This window comes from Nannobrachium achirus (genome assembly GCF_963921795.1).
Source record: "Nannobrachium achirus genome assembly, chromosome: 4".
In the NCBI taxonomy this organism is placed as follows: domain Eukaryota; kingdom Metazoa; phylum Chordata; class Actinopteri; order Myctophiformes; family Myctophidae; genus Nannobrachium; species Nannobrachium achirus.
The window spans coordinates 40,525,733-40,544,456 of record NC_137813.1 but is presented as its reverse complement, the minus strand read 5'-3'; the positions used below and the strand labels follow the sequence as shown (position 1 = coordinate 40,544,456).

The 18,724-nt window shown below is 42.7% G+C and overlaps 1 protein-coding gene across 1 annotated transcript in view; it reads left to right on the top strand.

The window, feature by feature from the left end:
* The window catches only part of LOC308282903 (inactive phospholipase C-like protein 2), a gene marked incomplete at both ends in the record, with an annotated part of 118,858 nt that extends 106,228 nt beyond the window's left edge, over window positions 1-12,630 (top strand). Inside the window, 2 exons of the mRNA XM_080723292.1 lie at window positions 3,607-3,716; window positions 12,112-12,630. Coding sequence (XP_080579418.1) covers window positions 3,607-3,716; window positions 12,112-12,630 — 629 coding nt within the window. The remainder of the gene's footprint in view (window positions 1-3,606; window positions 3,717-12,111) is intronic.
* Between the last annotated feature and the right edge of the window lie 6,094 nt (window positions 12,631-18,724).

The window sequence follows — 18,724 nt, the reverse complement described above, 5'->3', positions numbered from 1 at the left end:
CAAACCTACAGTAAATTGTGCTATAGTAGCTGGGGAGGAATTGGTCAAAATGCATCAAGTTCTTTACCAACTTTACCAATTCCTCTCCAGCTACAGACCCTTATCTTCAAAGTAGAAGTGAAAACAAAACATTTGCATCAATTTGAAATGACTAGTAGGGGGATATTATCTAAGATCCCTCTCTTTCTCGACTGTGTCGGACTTTCTCTTTCTCTCTGCAGTCATTGTTAGCGCTCGCTATTTGAGCTGGAAAATCCCGCTCCCTATTGTTTGCAATAATGACACTCCGCTTGCGTTCTCTTCTGTAACCCTTGAGAATAACCCTTGAATAAGTGAAGCTCCACTCCCACTGTGGACTGGAGACTTCCCCTCACACCCTCCCTTGTCCAATAAATTGCTTTTCATCATTTCTCTTCGCCTGCTCTTTTTTTGTTCCCGTAAAAGACAAACACACAAAAGCAAATTGAGGTTCTATTTGTTTCCATTATTTACTTAGGATTCAATCTATTATACTTACTCTTTCTCTCCACTGTCACTGCCTTTCTCTTCGTACTGTATTTGGAGGATAGGTAATCGTTACCGCTGCTGTGGTCATTACGTAGGGAGACAGTAATTCTGTTGTGTGTGTGTGTGTGTGTGTGTGTGTGTGTGTGTGTGTGTGTGTGTGTGTGTGTGTGTGTGCGGGTGCGCGTGCACAAGCAAGCATGTCAGTGTTTCTATGCATGTGCATGTCCCTTCCTTCTTGTCTCAGTCCAAGCACTGACTAGCTTTGTGCTGTTTATCGCAAAGTCCTGACACTCACACACACACACACACACACACACACACACACACACACACACACACACACACACACACACACACACACACACACACACCCCCCCCACGTGATTCAGTCTCCTCTGCATCTGCCATGGGGGCCAGATTTCGTTTAGGAACTCACAATTTCAACCCACATTAAGTGACAGTAAGTAACAGCGAGCATGTAGCCTTGGGGGGCAGCAATCCGTATTCCGTAATCATTTGGAAATTAAAAGCTGCATGTGACAGGCCGTCTCCAGCTAATTCCATCTCACACGCACTGCTCTAGTCTACACCTGCCTCTCTCCCCAGTTCCACACCAATACAGCCCACATCTGCTGGGTTCTTCTCCGCACTGCAGGAGCCCATTACCTGTACCCCATTACATGATGAGATCAGCCTAAACCAGGGGTCTTCTACAGGGGGTCTGGGACGCCTAGGGGGTCCTCAGAGTTACTACAGGGGGCCTCCAAATCTTTGAGTGATAGAAGCTTTTTTTCTCCTTTTTTATATAACCAATTGAACCCTAGCATCTACAAGCTCACGAGGCGTTGTGAGCTTTTAGATCGGCTATTTTCGGCAAAAAGGTTTGGTGTAGAGGGAAAAAAGAGCAGACTAAGTACAGAGTGAAAGGTCAAGTTTATTAAGTATTGACGGTTCAAGTGGTTAAATATCTGAAAACACAAACTGACATGAATCCAAAATACACTGACGATTGTGCTGTCAAACAATTAAACTATATGGAATCTATGATACGTTTGTGGTCATCTCTCTCTCAACTAAGGCGTCCTTGGCCTAAAGCGTGCTCACATAACTCTCAGGCCCTGAGATGGCTATTCTGCAATGCTGTCTATATCATTACAGAGGAATAGCAGGAACTGGTCTTTATACAGGGTGGTCTTCTGATGATGCAAGCTCGATCAAACAGCGGTGACGCTCAGCTCAGAGTCTTAAGCTATGCGATGCATCGTGTCAGTTCAGAGTGGCTCAGCTCATCTCATCTGTGTCTTGGTAACAGGTGGAAATTACTCACTCTCTGTGGGAGTGAGCAATTTGTCACTCCCACTGGCCTGTGTATTAAATTCACTATTTGGAAATGGTGTTAGGGAGTTGCAAATTGATAATTCGGTTGAATTAATGTTCACAAGGCAACATTTCCTTTTCCTTTTCAACAGTGCATCAAGCATGCATGAGGCCGTTCACACAATAGAATAAACTGTAAGTAGTAGTGTAATTTGTAAAGTAACTAAGCACACTTGCTCAAGTACTGGACATAAGTACAATGTTTTACTTTACTGTAGTATTTCCAGGCAAGGGAAATGTTGTACTTTTCCTCCACTATAATTATTTGAAAACTTAAATTATAGTTACGTTGTAGATTTTGATCTGCGACGGATTGTGAGCTTGTAGATCTGCTATTTCAATTATCTGCTATTTTCAGATTTGTATACTTTGTATACATGTGAAAAGCTTTGAAATGGGACATTCTGCATAATGAGCACTTTCTACTTTTGGTACTTTAAGTACATTTTGACAACAATACTTTACTTTTACGCAAGTCAATTTTGAATTCCGGACTTTTACACACACACACACACACCAAAATACCTATGAGAGTGGAATCCGCATTCCGCCAATGCATTTCAATGGGAAGGGGGCGGTTTCATGTCGGTGGAGGATATCTGCGCACCGCGCCGACCTTGCGTTTATGCTGGAGCAGATAAATTCTCCATGCAGATTCTGGTTTTCCCCCTCTGTCCAATCGGGTGAGTCGAAGGCAGAATGGGGAGGGTTCAGAAAGTGACTGACAGGCTTTGGGACAGAATGTGCTCTCTGCGTTTTTAGTCAGCCGTGCACAAAAATAGTTTATCAGCTGGCGACAGCCTTACACGAGTATTTCTATGAGGCAGTATTGATACTTTTACTTAAGTAAAACACAAGTACAGTCAGTAGTGCTACAGAGGATTAGGAGCAGGGAAGCAGGACCGCCTGCTGAGAGCCGCCAAGATCAGAAAAGAAAAGTCTGACAGAAACAATATTCTCAGTGGGGCTCTGGATATCAGCACCGGATATCAACAAATATATTTGAGAGACTAACTAATTGCCCTGCTTTCCCTTATTATGCTTATGAGTCACAGATGTAATGTCCTACATCATATGAGTGTGTGTGTGCGTGCGTGTGTGTGCGTGCGTGCGTGGGGAGAACGCAGTTAGAGCAACAGCATAAAGGTTTTTGTGGGAGTGGGAGGCAATGTACCTGCTGGGTTTAGACAAAAATAGAGTGGCATACTTTCACAACAAGTCCTCTTAAGTGGAGCACAGAACATTGGGGGGATGAACATCTCGCATCTCAGGTGAGAGTTGCTACTTGGTATTCAGCTGTGTTGCTTGCACATCCGGCCTTAGGGTCTTGTGTATACTATTGACCAAAGCTGGACTGGTGGAATTGGCAGACTGAGACTATATGCAGCCTCACAGGAGTGTGTTCTCAAAGCCGCAAGGAGTAGAAATGGGCTTACTGTTAGATTGATTAGAGGCCAACCTTCATCACAGAACCTCAATTTCACCCCCATTTGTAATGCAGCGCGATGGCTGCTGGTGAGCTGTCATTGTGCGCACTTGGCTCCTGCAGAGACAGAGTCATTGTGGTCACTTTTAGCACCCAGATAACTGCAGGATATCTTTTACTTTGCCTCCATTGCTTTGTGATTCTTCTTCGGGGAACACAAAATTACTGATCTTGACCTTGTGCTGCACACTGATTTGATTCATTCATTTTTCACACAATGTCTGTGTTCTTTCCAGGGCTGGACTTTCATGAGGACCTGCACCGCATCGGAGCCAAGGAGGGCCTGAAGGGCCGTAAACTTCAGAAGGCCATGGAGAGTTATGCTTGGAACATCACTGTGCTCAAGGTTAGAGCTGCCTCACTTACAGGATTATATAGACTCGCAGAATCACACCGTCTGCATCGGTTTTCACAAGGACATCGTTCAATGTCATTGATTACAGTAGAAACAAAAATGAGCACACCCACCAGTCTGTATAATTGAATTTGCTGGGTGCACGGCTCACAGAGATTCACAATAAGACAACTCCCTGTGAGACGCAGACACGCGTCGGTGTATGCTGTCTACACGTGCCTCTATGAATTAAAAGTACCTGAAGGACGTTGGAGTGCTCGCTATTATTTTTCTTACAATGTTATAGATTGTTATCAGCAGGTGAGGTTGTGAATAAAATAGGCTACAATGAATACAACTATTATTTATCAATGTATGGTTTTCATCACAAAGATTATGAGGCCTGGCTATTGCAGATATAAATTATTCATTCTCAAAGAAGCACAATAGGCAAGCAAAGTTAACAAATGTTCAAACACACGCAACCAAAGGTCCTGCTCCATCGATTATAATCCAGGTCTATAACAGCATGAGACAATGGAGCGGGCTTGCACTTGAAAATGTATGCAGTTTGAGATGCTCCAACAGTAGACATGTTTGGAGGAGTTGCTGGGGGAAGGTGACCTGCTGTTTCAGTCCATCTACAGCTTTGGCTCTCAACCTTTTCAAGCCGCGACCCCAAAATAATCATAATTTAACTGGGGACCCCCCCGCCCTGACAAGCACTGAGAGTTGAGGAATTACATTTTGTATAACACGGTTCGTGAGGCGTTGTGAGTATGTAGATCGGCTATTTTCACAATTTCTGGCTCTAATATTTGACAATTTGGCCAATGTTTAATTTGACATTTTAGAGGTATTAAAAAGTGTTTTATTGTCACTTTAGAAATGTGCGTATGCCCTCTATACACTTAAACTTTATGTTGGTTTGTTTACTGTTGAGAGAGAAAACAATGTTGCACATTAAGTTGATAATCTGGAAAAATAATTTTAAATAATTTGGGGACCCCCCTGGGGGTCCCGACCCACAGGTTGAGAACCACTGATCTACAGTATCATTAAGAAAAGACGCCAGGTTACTATAGTTATTTTTCGGTCCGTCTTTCAGCAGTGGGGCAAGGCTTCAACTGGGCGGGCCTACGTTGCCCAGCGCTGGCTACACGCTGGATAAGTATTTATAAACCGTACTATTGTTGAGATTATACTGCATCTTAAGAAAGACTCTTGGGGCTAATTGCATTTGCTTCCTCCCTAATCCCTAAATCTCTTAATTAATACTCTCAGCTACGGTTTTATTTATGGGCTTAGCTAACTAACATGATAAGACATTATAGGATTGTGTACAGTTGTTTGTAGAAACACAGACTCTGGAGATGCCTGTGTGCATACAAGATGACTTTACTTGAGGTTGCTTTGTATACGTTGCTGGATCCAGGAACAAACAATGAATGAAAGAAGGCAATGTCTGCACACGATATAATGCTCTCCTGTCTTTTGTTTTAATTCTCAACCAACAACAACGTTTCGCTCACTGCACCTAAATAAACGCATCAGACAGATATGTAATTACTGCACATTACTGTGTCAGACAATGTCAGTATTAGCCTATTATTGGGCCTGTTGGAGATTTGTGCTCCTCTGAGCGCCTCTTTCCAGTTTTCTTTGGTAATGCCCACTAAGGACAGAAACTCTGGTGTTCATCCGGTGTCCATAGGCCTATCGTTTGTCTACTTAAGGGTCATAATATGCTTACTTTTTCTTTTCTTTTCTTTTCTTACCACAAAATCATTTCCACAAAATCATTTGGGCCCACCCAAATGCTTTTGTGGAGTATAAACTAGAAACTAATGTGACCAAACAGTTTCCCACTCTGCAGTTATCAGATTTGTCGTACTCTATCCCCCTTATCAGTTCCTCACATGGCATGGATTGAATTATGTGTCCCTGCTGCTGTCACATATAACTCGTCATAACATGTTTATTGTGTTCTGTTTTGTCACTCCCGCTACCGTAGGGAGCCATGCTCTCAGTAGATTGAATAGTCTGTAGTGTTCTATTGTACAGTAAGTAACTGGCTAGTTAAAGAGTGGATGCACCAGATAGTGGTCTTTCACCGTATACGATTCCACCGAGCGCTGGCCTGTAGGTGTCGCAATCATAACTGCAGCCATTTAATTGACTAAATACTCCTCCAGATACAAAGTGTTGTTACATATCCCTCATTATCTCATATATGTATCAAACACAAACCGATCTACTATGGACACACACACACACACACACACACACGCAAGCAGGCAGGCAGGCACGCACAGACGCACACACACACACACACACACACACACACACACACACACACACACACACACACACACACACACACACTGTGTGACTGTGTGCAACAGGTTAGCATGCCTCCTTCATTCTGTATTGCCTGTTGAAATCTCCACACGTTAATATCACCAGCCATCACATACTGAGTTTGTTTTAGGTTACTTTTTTTTACGGAAGTGAAGCTTGGCTTTTTGGGGAGTTAGAATGTGTTGGAGGATGCGAGAGCACCCCCGATGCAAAATAAACAATGAATGAGGCTCATACTAGTGCCTACACAGTTCTGCCAAATATAATAGACTATTCGACACTTCCAATGTGACTGCAATTCAGTGACAGTGACACTTAGGACTCTATTGTGTTTAGTGTTTTAAGTTGAGGGATAAGGGGTAAGGCATGGAGGAAAATATAGACCTTAGTATCTGCTTAGATAGTTAAATAGCAGGTAAAAAGCAAGCATAATGCACACTGCAGCAGGCATCTGGCGCTGCAGTAAGTTATTGCTAAGGTAATAGGCAGCCAGACACCTTGAAGACAATCTTCTGTATCCTAAAAGTCCTAGAAGAAACAGTAAAGCTATTTTACACAGACCAAGGAACTGTGGCGGTCTCTCTCTCACCCTCTAGTTGTATAGAGGGGCAAAAATGTTGTTCATCCTCCTGTCTGCACTGGTTTATTTCTCTCTCCCTCTGCCACTCTTCAAACCCTTTGGTGCTGTCCACTTTAAAGCTATGGATACAGCTTTGCTGTCACTATAAGTTTTCCTCTGTGTCGAGTACTGGGACTTATTAGCAATAACCACTTATTTTCTCCCTCCATTTTGGACTCAACCTTTTGCCTCTGGAGCAGATCATGATTGATTATCAATCATTTCAAGTATCTGTATGATATGGATATTTCTTCTATCTTCGGCTCTTTATGTCTTAAAGAGTGTGCCATGCTCAAATTTGTTCCATTATCTTCAGATCCGTCACTTTGTGCATACTAGGTTTGATTCCTTTCCCATGCCCCCTCAAGAATCATTATGGGAGTCAACAGCGAGATTACATGGGGCGAGTGAGGAGAATGTTCTTATATGGTCTGGTATTGCAGATAAGCTTAAAGAAATGATCCAAGAGGTCATTGCATAGTGGTTCTGACCTGGCACAGGTACGCACTATAATTACATTGTTTGTCCGGGGAAAGAGGGGTGGGTGGGTTTATGTTTGTCTTCTTTCTTTATGTATTACTTTGTTTTTGAGTTTTTATGTATTTATTTATGTTGTTGTATTTTGTTACATTTCAATTTTTATTCATGATACATGTCTATTTCTCATTGATTCTGGATTTCATGAAAATTTAAAAAAATATATATATATTTGATAACAAAAAAGAATAATTATGGGAGAGCCTTCTTAAGCTGTCTCTTACTCCAATCCCAAAGGTGATCATTGTGGACAGACAGACCTCTCACATGTGTTCTGCTCTTGCCCAGATTGTTTTTCTATTTCTGATGTGTTCTCAACATTGTTCAATAACAGTTTATATACTCCCCATTATGGGACATCTGCAGGAAACGCGATTGTTGGTGCTCTATTTTCTTCTCTTTTCTTCTCTATTTTAAGATGATGGTTTTTGTCATTCTCTGTGTTATTTCAGATAGGTCAGTGTAGAGAGACAGGAAAACAAGTGCAGAGAGTTTGAAAGGTACCCCAGGAATCATAAGGAATGCTATTGGCTGCCAACGGTCACGTGGAACCACAGGGATACATGGGAGAATGTGGTCGGAGCCTCCCGAAATACAGCACACGAAGAAGAACAGCTTAGTTGGCCACTCCCCCCGCAAATGTATCATCAAGTTTAACATGAATGGGACCATATTTGCTCAAAACGCATATCATGTGAAAAGGGAGTTTTTCCCTAGCGACAGGAACCATAAAGTATTTATGACAACGTTTATTAAGGTTAGAAAATCAAAGGGGAAAAAGAATGGGGTCCAATGTAGACAAATTCTTTTTGGTACCTCGCAGGGGGAAAACAGCGCAACTAGCGGCCAAACATAGGAAGTTTTAGTTCAGTATTGGATTCGTTTTAAATCGGCGGAACTATGCCCCTGGAAGCAACATATGGTTTGTGCACTAACAGAGCCACCAGGCATCCCTGGTACTCCATTCTCATCTCATCATCTTCTCTTCTCCCCTAAGAAATCAATTAACACAGAGTGCAGAAATCTCCCTGGGTAGATATGATAAGGAAGAGTGGCGTTTGAGATTGTGCATGTAAGGATCATGGCTTATGCACATTTATGTATGTACATGTATGTTAATTCCACTCTGAGAGGGGAAAAATGGACCGGGAATTAACACATTTCACTGTGTAGCACTAACAGCATGCGAGGCAGACAGATTATTATCTTAATTAAGATTTAGCACACTCTGTAGCACTGGGAGAATTAAATGCTTAAATACTGCAACAGGTGGACACACAAATCTAATCCCCTGTGTCTTTTAGCATTTCAACCCAGCCTCTTTCTAACCACCCGTTCACTTGCTAAACAAACGCACACACACTAATATAAATACTGGTTCGATCCCTAAAACCCACCCACCCCTCCCCCGTTCTCTTTATCCATCCCACTAATTGGTTTGGAGGGATGGGCAGACTGGCTACACAGACTCCTCCTCGTCCTCTGTCTTAATCTGAGCACGACGCTGAACATTTGGTGAGAGCCTGTCGTCTGTTTGCCAAAGCTGGCGGCTATACTGCCTGGCAGCTTCACCTGTCAAGACCCCCCTCCCCCAACCCAGCTTTCTCTGATGGAAGGCAGAGAGAGAGAGAGGGAGAGAGAGAGAGAGAAAGAGAGAGAAAGAGAGAGAGAGAGAGAGAGAGAGAGAGAGAGAGAGAGAGAGAGAGAGAGAGAGAGAGTTATCTCTTCTTTTCCTTTGACAGCTGAGCTCAGGATCAGTGCTATCACTGAATAAGTATTTCAATGGCGGAAGCCTCGAGTCGAATTAGCATGCGAGTTATGCTGACGAAAGGAGACGCTTAACTGGTAACCAACAGAAAATGGTATCATATATAATGTATCCAGAAACACAAAAGGCTCTGATCAAATAAAACAATAAACACAGAACTGTCCTTTTTACAGGAGTACATTCCATTCTGTGTCGAACCGCTAACCACTTTAGTTTTCGTAGACATTGTTCTGCTCGCGTTGTGACTCACACAGCTGTTCAGAGCATTATTCACTGTACCCTGATGATGAGGACTGTATTCCAGAGACATGGGTTAGGTGTATTCCCCTCTCTTTGCTTAGGCCATGGACTAGAGTTTGGTCAATAGATGAGAGCTCTAATGTTCATGGATTGTGTGTGTGTGGGTGAAAGGTCCAATGAAGACGCATGAATCTCGGACTGGCTTGCTCCAATATCCCTGTCAATGCCTTATGTGTTAAGTAGGCCCGTCTTTACATTCTTAGTGATAAATGAACGCTGAGGACTGTACTGTGTACCTTAATCCTGGGTTTGTTGTATGTGGGTGTCATGTAGTGAAAATAATGGATCTCCAACTCACAATGTGTCGTGCGGCGCATTGCAGCTTGTACAGTAGGTGGGCTATTTTCAGTGCCCGACCCCAGGGTGCAACTAAGTATAAATCAAGCATTATTACTTTTATGATAACCTGATGAAGGTGCGTAGACTGGCACATCTCCCTTTGAAATGTATTTAATAAATCAGCATGGGCTGAATTTGACAAACAATAATGTTGAAGGTTTGTAGACTGGCACATCTCCCTTTAAAATGTATTTAATAAATAAATCAGCATGGGCTGAATTTGACAAACAATCAAAAGAAAGTGGTTTTAATGAGGATTTAGCTATGGGATTTGCTGTCAGTCCTGGCCAAGAGGGGTGGTCGTGTGCCAACCTGCGAGAGGGAACGCACAAGAATCCCAGGCCAGTGTTTTGGTCCTGGTACCACATGAAAGTGCTCCTGCTGACTTAGATTTAGGGCTGATGAGTCATATCTTACATAATTGTCTTTTCCAAACAAATGACTTATTCATGGCTTTATGTGGCATGCTGTGGCAGTTAACGAACAGGCCAAGGCCACTTGCAAGTTGCAACGCATCACCTGCGAGTGCTGTCGCAAAGATTCTGTGCTGGGCAGTTCCCTCATCAAGTCCTGCAATAGGACTTGATGTGTGTTGTGGTTTCCTTGGCAAGTTGGCATGGCAGCCATCTGAACCAGAATTTAAATGATTTAAAAAAAAGCTGTCTGGTATGTTTGCACATGCGAGGAATGTATCTCTTTGAGGTTGGTGCGCCTCACTGAATAACAAAAGTATTAAGAAATATTTGTGCAGTAAGTTGTCAAAAACAATTCGCAATAGAGAGAGACTGATAAGGGCAACATGGGTAGATGGATACATATTAATCAATGCACAATATTGTATCTCATGCCTGAAGGTAGCTTTTGGAAGAGGTGGCATCTTGTGTGAGAGTAGAATTTATTTCTCTGTGCTGGAGCAGGACAGGTCTATGGATCCACAGATGTTCAATCTGCACTTAACTTCTCTTCACATTTAGTCTTCAGTCTGGTGCTCCTAATGTTAAAATACATCTGACAGGAACATCTGGCCGTCTTGCCCATCAGCTTAGTCTGGCTGGTGACTGAAAGTCAGACAAAGTCTGTGATGGATTTCAGCAACAAGACCCCAGGACTTTTTTGTGTTATCCTTTTAGCTTTAATGTCTTACTGTACCACGTGCTGTTTACATCTCTGACTAATAAAGTATGCAATCAATCGATCAATCGATCAATCAATCAATCAATCAAGAAGACTTTTACTTACTGTTGCTTTGTGAAGACAATTTGAGTGGAATGGTAGTGAGAAGGAAGTGGAGAAAGAGACATTCAGAGAAATGGTAGGGATTGTGGCAGTGGGTGTGAAACTGCCGAAAACATGACAAGTCGTCTAGATAGGATTGCATTATGGAAGCTGGCAAAAGGGAATTACGGTGACAGAATAAGCACTTTTCAAAAAGAGATAACTGCCACTTAGCGATGGGCAGTCGCCAGTCGAGCACATTTACAGTTCATAGAATAGGCAACAGTGAGGACAGTAATGGCATGGCTGTCATGGCCAGCTCGGCTGCTCCGACCGCTACCTCAGAGAGGAAGGCAGCCATGGAAACTGCCCCAGATTGACTTTACGACCCCATAAAGCAGGATGCCTGCCCTGACCACTTCCTCTCCATATGGCTGGGTTGCATCTGGTTCTGTCCCCTAATGAAGAGCAGAAATATAGTGTAAGATTATCACCGCATGAGATCTCTAATTTACCAGCTGACACACATGACCAACTGTCAAACTACCACCAGAAGGCTCACAGAACCAAAAGGTTTTATTGAGCAGCTCTCTGCTGCCCTCTTCTGACAAATGTAAGTTGTTGCATTGAGAATCACCTACTCTAGATTGTGTGTATTGGACGTTTATTTCCAGATGGGTGAGAGTGTAAAGAATTAACTGTGGGTTCCTTTTCCCCGATATCTTTCATAGAACCACCAACGGTTGTGTATTTGATGCAGCTGTTTGCTGCTTCTCTTTCTCTCTCTGCCCATCGGTCTCTCACTTCAACTTCTCCATTCCTCTGTCTGTGTCTGTCTGTCAGTGGTGGAAAGTAACCTTTACTTGAGTACTGTACTTAAGTACAATTTTGAGGTATTTGGTACTTGAATATTTCTAATTTCCAATACTTGTAACTTCTACTCCACTACTTCTTGGATCCAAATATTGTACTTACTCCACTACATTTATTTGAAAAAGATTTTTATACATTTGAAAACTTGAAATGGGACATTCTGCATAACGAGTACTTTTTATTGTGGTACTTTATGTACATTTTGATAGCAACACTTTTGTACTTTTATTCAAGTAAACATGTGACTTTTACTTGTGACAGAGTATTTCTACATAGCAGTGTTGATTCTGTTAAACAAGTAACACAGATTTTGAGTACTTTTCCCACTGCTGGTCTGTACCTATCTCTTTCTTTACTCTCTCTCTCTCTGTCTTTTTTTCTTCCCTCTCTCTCAGGGCCAGGCAGACCTGCTGAAGCACGCTAAGAGCGAGGCGTTGGACACCCTGCGTCAGATCCACTGTGCGGCTCAGTCCTGTGGCCTCAGTAAGAACGGAGCAGCTTCCCCACAGCTACAGCACCAGCCTCCTCCACCTCCCCCTCCTCCTCCTCCTCCTCCACCTCCTCCTTACCAGCAACAACCACAGCAAACCCTGCTACCATCTCAGCCTCAAGTCCAGGTCCAGGCCCAGCAGGCTCACGTCGGGGCCTCGGCCAATCCACAGCCGCCCCTGCAGCAGCACTCCCAACCTCAGTCACAACCCCAGACATTACCTCAGGCGTACCTTAATGTCCAGCAGCCCCAGCCTCAGTCCCAGGTCCCGGTTCCCCCGCTGGCTCAAGCCGTCCCTCAGCCCGCGGCTTTCCCGCAAGCCCAGCAGTTCCACCTCCAGGGGGCCCAGCAGCACGCGGCCGCGGGTCCCCAGGACGCCGTCGCCGAGGAGCTGGTCGGCAACCATCCTGTCGGGTCCTGCTGACCCGCAGCCTGTACCCACAGAGCGTCCCACCCGCTGAGAGACAGAGAGACACAGAGGAAGGAAGAAGAGGAGAGGGAGAAGGCGAGCATGGCTGAAAGGGAGAGGCAGATCGAGGAAGTGAGGGAGAGGGTAAAGGAGATGATGGCCACAACGAAAGCGAGGAGAGTTAGGAGCGAGACACGTGTCTGAGAGCGATGTTTTTGTTGCGTCTGTGGCAAGAGCATGGCGGCCAGAGCAGAGAAGAGAAAAGACTGACCTCGCGTTCCCCTCACAAACAGTTCTAGAGCACTGGACCTTACAGACTGTAATACCTGTAGCTTGAAAAGGGAGGTAACTCCTATATGAGCTCTGGTCTCTTCTCTCTTCTCTTGTCTTTGGCTCTCTCTCGACTGGTTTGTTTGTGAGTCTTTGTTGAGGCGTTGGACAACCAGTCAATGAGTCTCTAGTGTCTCTTGTCTCTCTCTGGGCGTTGGTGGTTACACAAAGTCCACAATGTACTCTAGCTCTGTGGGTACAGGTTTTACTGCACATTTGACATTTCATACCCGTAGATGTTTGCCTTTGGATTTCCCCAGAACTCCTTGGCACGTTGGCATCAAGCTTGTTTCTTTGTGCTCACCCTTCACTTCCTGCCTTTTCCATGTGAGATGCATAACGTTACATGCAGACCTTTGCCCCTCTTCTCCACAGAGGTCGGCCATTTTTAAGTGCACACAATGTAGGAGACTGACACAACTTAGGTATCTGTGTAGCCATCGTAGATGACCATTACAGTACAAATTGTGGAGCACACACAACACAACACGACCTGCAACTCTGAATGCTCTCTCGGTCAACCTTGCACATCCTCACAGTATCATTCCAATTTCCGTAGGATTTGAGTTCATCTTAATGGTGATTTAAACTTAGTTGCGCGTGTTGTCGCACGTCGAAAATCTATAAACTCACAACGCATCGCTGAGCGACACATTGTGGGCTTGTAGAATGTCAATTTTCGGTACGCAACCAAGTATAAATCAAGGCTTATACTCTTCACTCCTGGACTCTGCCTGTAGAGTTCCCAGGGGGGGTGTGTGTGTGTGTGCGTGATGTTGAGTTGAGTCAGTGTTTTGGTCCCCAGGGTGGAGCTAGTCCACGCTGAGTGGCAGAGTGTATACCAGCCAATCACAACTAGAACAGTGTTTCTCAAACTTTTCTCAAACTCAAATGTCAAGGTCTCCCCTTAACTCTGACAGTGTACAAAATGTAATGGGTTCATTTGGTTCCATTTGTACACTGTCAGAGTTACACACTTGTATGGGTCAATTTAGACCCCATAAAGGAACCCACAGTGTCGCTGGAATCCACTTTGAGAAACACTGAACTAGAACATTCTAAGTTTGGACCAACGGTCCGACGGTCCAGGGTCAGTGTTCACATGGTACTGCTGTTAAAACACCTACACAGAAAAAGAGGCAGCGTAAATATAGATGTATATGTACGTATGTAAAATGTCTTCTGAAGGAAACATGTATTGCTATTAATAATTCTTGCAGATACAAACAATAATATTATACATGTTGTTAGTTATATTGATATCATTATTATTTTATAAACATTAACTCTGCGTAAAACAGCAACTTGATAACTATTGTTTAGTGGTGCAGATCAGGTGTGTACAAACTGGGATAGGGATTACGGGTTAGCCCCTTCCACGTACAACATGGGGTGGGTCAGTGGGGTTGGTAGGTCAAAGTTTCACTTCAAAGTGAGTGTGGATTATGTTAGAGCTCTTTTAAGTGGCCCATTAAAACTGGCTTCATTGTTAATCCTGTCTCCTCTGTTTCTTTTCACTTTAATGTTCATTTTAGTGTACATTTCTAGTTGTTTTTCAGCATCTTTGTAGTTACATGACATCTTGTATGAAGAACCTGTGGGTCACAACCGTTATGAGCATTATGAGGTTTTATGAGCTTGTAGATCTGCTATTTTCACATTAGTTATCTGTGGAACCGAGTCAAACTAAAGGTAATGCCTCAACTCCTACAATTCCAAGTACTTGAAAAGATTGAGAAGAACACATGAACCCTCATTAGAATCACTTTTGACTGAGACTCAAATTAGAAATAACGTGTCATAAAACACACAGTCTAATCGACTTCTCTCTTTCACCACTCCTGATCACGGCATGTTTTGACAAAAGCAGTTAGTGAAAGTTCCAGAGAAGTGTCCTGGTGATGGATCCTTGTCAGGTGATGAGTGATGTTATCCGGGTTGTGAGGCTGAAATGCACAGACTTTGTAATGTCCAATGTAATGTCCGATTAGATGCGATGGGTTATGCTTCGCTTGAAATCACAATATATAATTTTTGTCAATATAATGTCCAATTAAACAGGAGTGATCACAATATTTAATATAAATACAAGACAGAATTCAAGAAGGGAACTTTCTATTAAACCCATTGATTACAAGTGTTCAAATGGAGAGTATAATGTGCTTGGACCTCCTCAGAAGCGCTCTTGAGGCACCTACGTACATGTTTGCAGAAGAATCTCTGAAGAAGCGAGTAAAGCTATAGCACTTTTCCAGGAAGACAAGAAATTGACCAACTTTTGAATGCACAACGTGTCATCGAGCTAAAGAACAGGGACCTGGATGCCATTATTGATGCAGGAGTGCTGGGGAGGTGTCTCAGATCACAACTAGTGGTTTGAGACACAGGTTCACTTTGCTGTGTGTTTTGTAAACTTTTTTTTTTAACTTTTTTTTTTAAAGGGGGCCTGTCACCTAAAGGGTTACTGTCACTTTAAGAATCACCTTAAAAAACAAGTTAATATTTTTCATGATTGTGGGGATGCACAATTATAAGCCAATCAAATTAATTGTCTGTATAGCCTGACTGTATGACTACTTACTGTACTGGTCAGCTGTTGTTGGGGGGCGAGGGGCAGATTACACTGACATGAGCTTCAGACCGTTTTCAGAGAAGCTCATGTCACAGTGTAATCTGCCCCTCAACCCCTTTGGGTGACAGTACCCCTTTAACTTTTGAGTGATGTTATCCGGCTATCTTGGAAAATATAATGTCCAAACAGACAGAATTGCATATTCTAGTTTAGTTATATTTGTAGTCACATTGATGCCCAGGTAAACCTTAGGCACGGGTGCCAACACTGGCACAGGGGAGGGTGATCACTGGCACACAGGCAGAAGTGTGAGAGGATTTTTTATTTTAAAATCAAATATTGTTTTGGTCAATTAAATTAGGTCACCTAATTTACAGCAAATAAAATCCTGCGCATAATTCTACATTCATTAAAATGTTGAACTTGTCCTGATAATTAAAATATGATTGACGTTTTGATGGGGTCATTAAAATGTATGTTGACAATGATATGGCACACTGACTATCTAGAAAATTAAATCATGGCGCTTCATCAGGTCTGCTGTAGACAAATATAAACTAGACTGCACTCATTGTCATATTCACCAGATCAAGTTGGTCAACCCTGTTTTTTTGCCTGGTCTTTAATTGGCTTTATCTTGACTTCTGTGCAAAATCAATAGACCAAATCATCAAGCCATCTGCAGCCATCACCACAACCAAAAGAAAGTCTGCAGTGCATTGGAGCAGTATTATTCATTAACCTAAACTAACCTTCTAAACTAACCTTTTTCACCTAATTTCTGGAAGACACTGATTGATCATTAGAAATATATTATTTTATTCTAAATATCCAGGTTGACAAAGAGACATAGCTAATGTTTAAAACAGAAGGAGGATCGAAGCGCTGCCCATGGGTTCCTTTCTCACAGGTGCAAAAAAAGGGGTTCTGTTTATGGTGATGCAGACTGCCTAGGGAGAAGAATATTGAGGCTCTCCGTCATAAGGTGAAATATTCAATATATTCTGTATTGCTGAGCAATGCAATGGAGAACGACTGCGTTTTGGGAAGAGGACAGAAGAGGGCGCTGAGGAGCCGTAGGCTATATGGGTCCCTGGCTTCACCCCCATATCACTGCCTGATTGAAAAGAAAGAAGAGACTGCGTTGGAACTTGGGACTGTTTTCAAATGTATGTTGATTTTTTTTACGCTTTGGAATGCACCTAGAGTAGGCCTAGACAGTTTTTAAGTTGCTTGATTCAACTTTTTCTTCCAGTGATTTGTCAGAGTGACGAGATCAACGAGTTTCTCCATATGCCTTAGAAATGAACTAACATACGAGTCACATAGTCAATCAGTGTTGATAGGCTAGATAGAGAGAGAGAGAGAGAGAGAGAGAGAGAGAGAGAGAGAGAGAGAGAGAGAGACTCTAGATAGACAGACAGACAGACAGACAGACAGACAGACAGACAGACAGACAGACAGACAGACAGACAGACAGACAGACAGACACACACACACACACACACACACACACACACACACACACACACACACATAAAATAATGTGGGGAAAGTAATTGAAAAAGCACTGCACACTCACACATTTTGGACAATATCAGTCACCAGACCAGGGTCTGATAAAATGGATATCAAATAGGCTATCTAATGTACACAATAATGAAAATAATAATAATAATAATAATAATAATAAACTGCCTACTAAATCTGGAGAATTAAACATGCTTATGTATATTTTATTTTCATTAATTACTTTTTTAAGTCATGTGACACGTAGGTTACGGATGAGGGATATCGGGGAGAGATTCTTATAACATAATCATCTCTTCAAACGTCTATTTAGGCCTCTCTTGCCTATATCTGCCTTCCTGGAGCACTTGCATGCAATGCTTCGTTGAATACTATTGCAATAAGGTTAAGGTAAAACATTTCATAGTTGTCTTTACTTGCCTATTATTATATAAGTGATAATAACTCAGTGGTTCTCAAAGTGGGGTCCAGGAATTTCAAGGTTCCTTGAGGGGGTGTCAAATTATCCCTTACAGGTCTGTAACTCTGTGTACACAAATGGAACCAAATGGACGCTTACAGGTCCATTTGGTTCCATGTATACACTGTCAGAGGTACGGGGGACCTTGAAATGAAAAAGGTTGAAAACCACTGGTTCTGAACCACTGACTACTTATTGCGACCGAAGGTCGCAGTTTACCATGAGAAATGTCCCAGCTTGTCTACGTCTGTCTGTCTGTCTGTCTGTGTCAGTACACTTTTTTTTTTTCACTTTAATTTTTATCCCACGATTTTGTAACCCATTTTGAGCCTGCTTTACTCTGATTTACACTCTACCTTCCCCGAAAACGTTAATATTGAGTCCATATATGTATATGGATATATACTGTACATATATGGACTTAATATTAACGTTATATGGATATATGGATATATATAAATAAAGGATAAAATAAATAAAATGTCCATATACAGTATGGGCATTCCCAGATGATGCCCTGTTAGGGTACCCCCTTATGCCCATATATGGAGATCCCCAGGCATCAAACCCAGGCCCTAACTCGCCAAGGCCCTGCTTGGCTTTACTAATTAACATATGTTTTATGCCCATAAATGGAGATCCCTGTCCCAATGTCATCAAGGACATATCTGGGAATGCCCATATATGGGCATGTTTTGACATAACATTGTTGACTATCACGCAGGGGTCTCCATATATGGGTAACTGGTCCGATATACATCACTGGCCAGATGGCCAGGAATTGGCGCGACCTGTCGCCCTGAGGCGTCTTACTATTTCCCTATTCATGACCCCTCAGGGTGGCACCATTGAGGGTTTCTCTGTGTGATGCTTCATTCAATATTTGTCCACTTCCTCCCCAGCAGGCTACTGCAGGTGTAATGCAGCTAATCAGCAGTTGTCAGAAGAGAAACAAGCTATGAAAACAAGCCCAAAAGAAGTGACTATAGGCTAGGTTTTACCATTTTACATTTAAGCTATTTGAAAAGGGTCCCTGGCACAAAATATTTTCAGATGGGGGTCCGGGGATAAATACATCTGGGGGTCCTTGACATGAAGAAATGTGGGAACCACTGATTTAAAAAGCTAAATCGCTAATTGTAAGCAGACATTGGCAACACTGGCAAACAGAAAACCCGTTATTATTTTTTAAATCCACCTCAACCCTTGCTCGACAA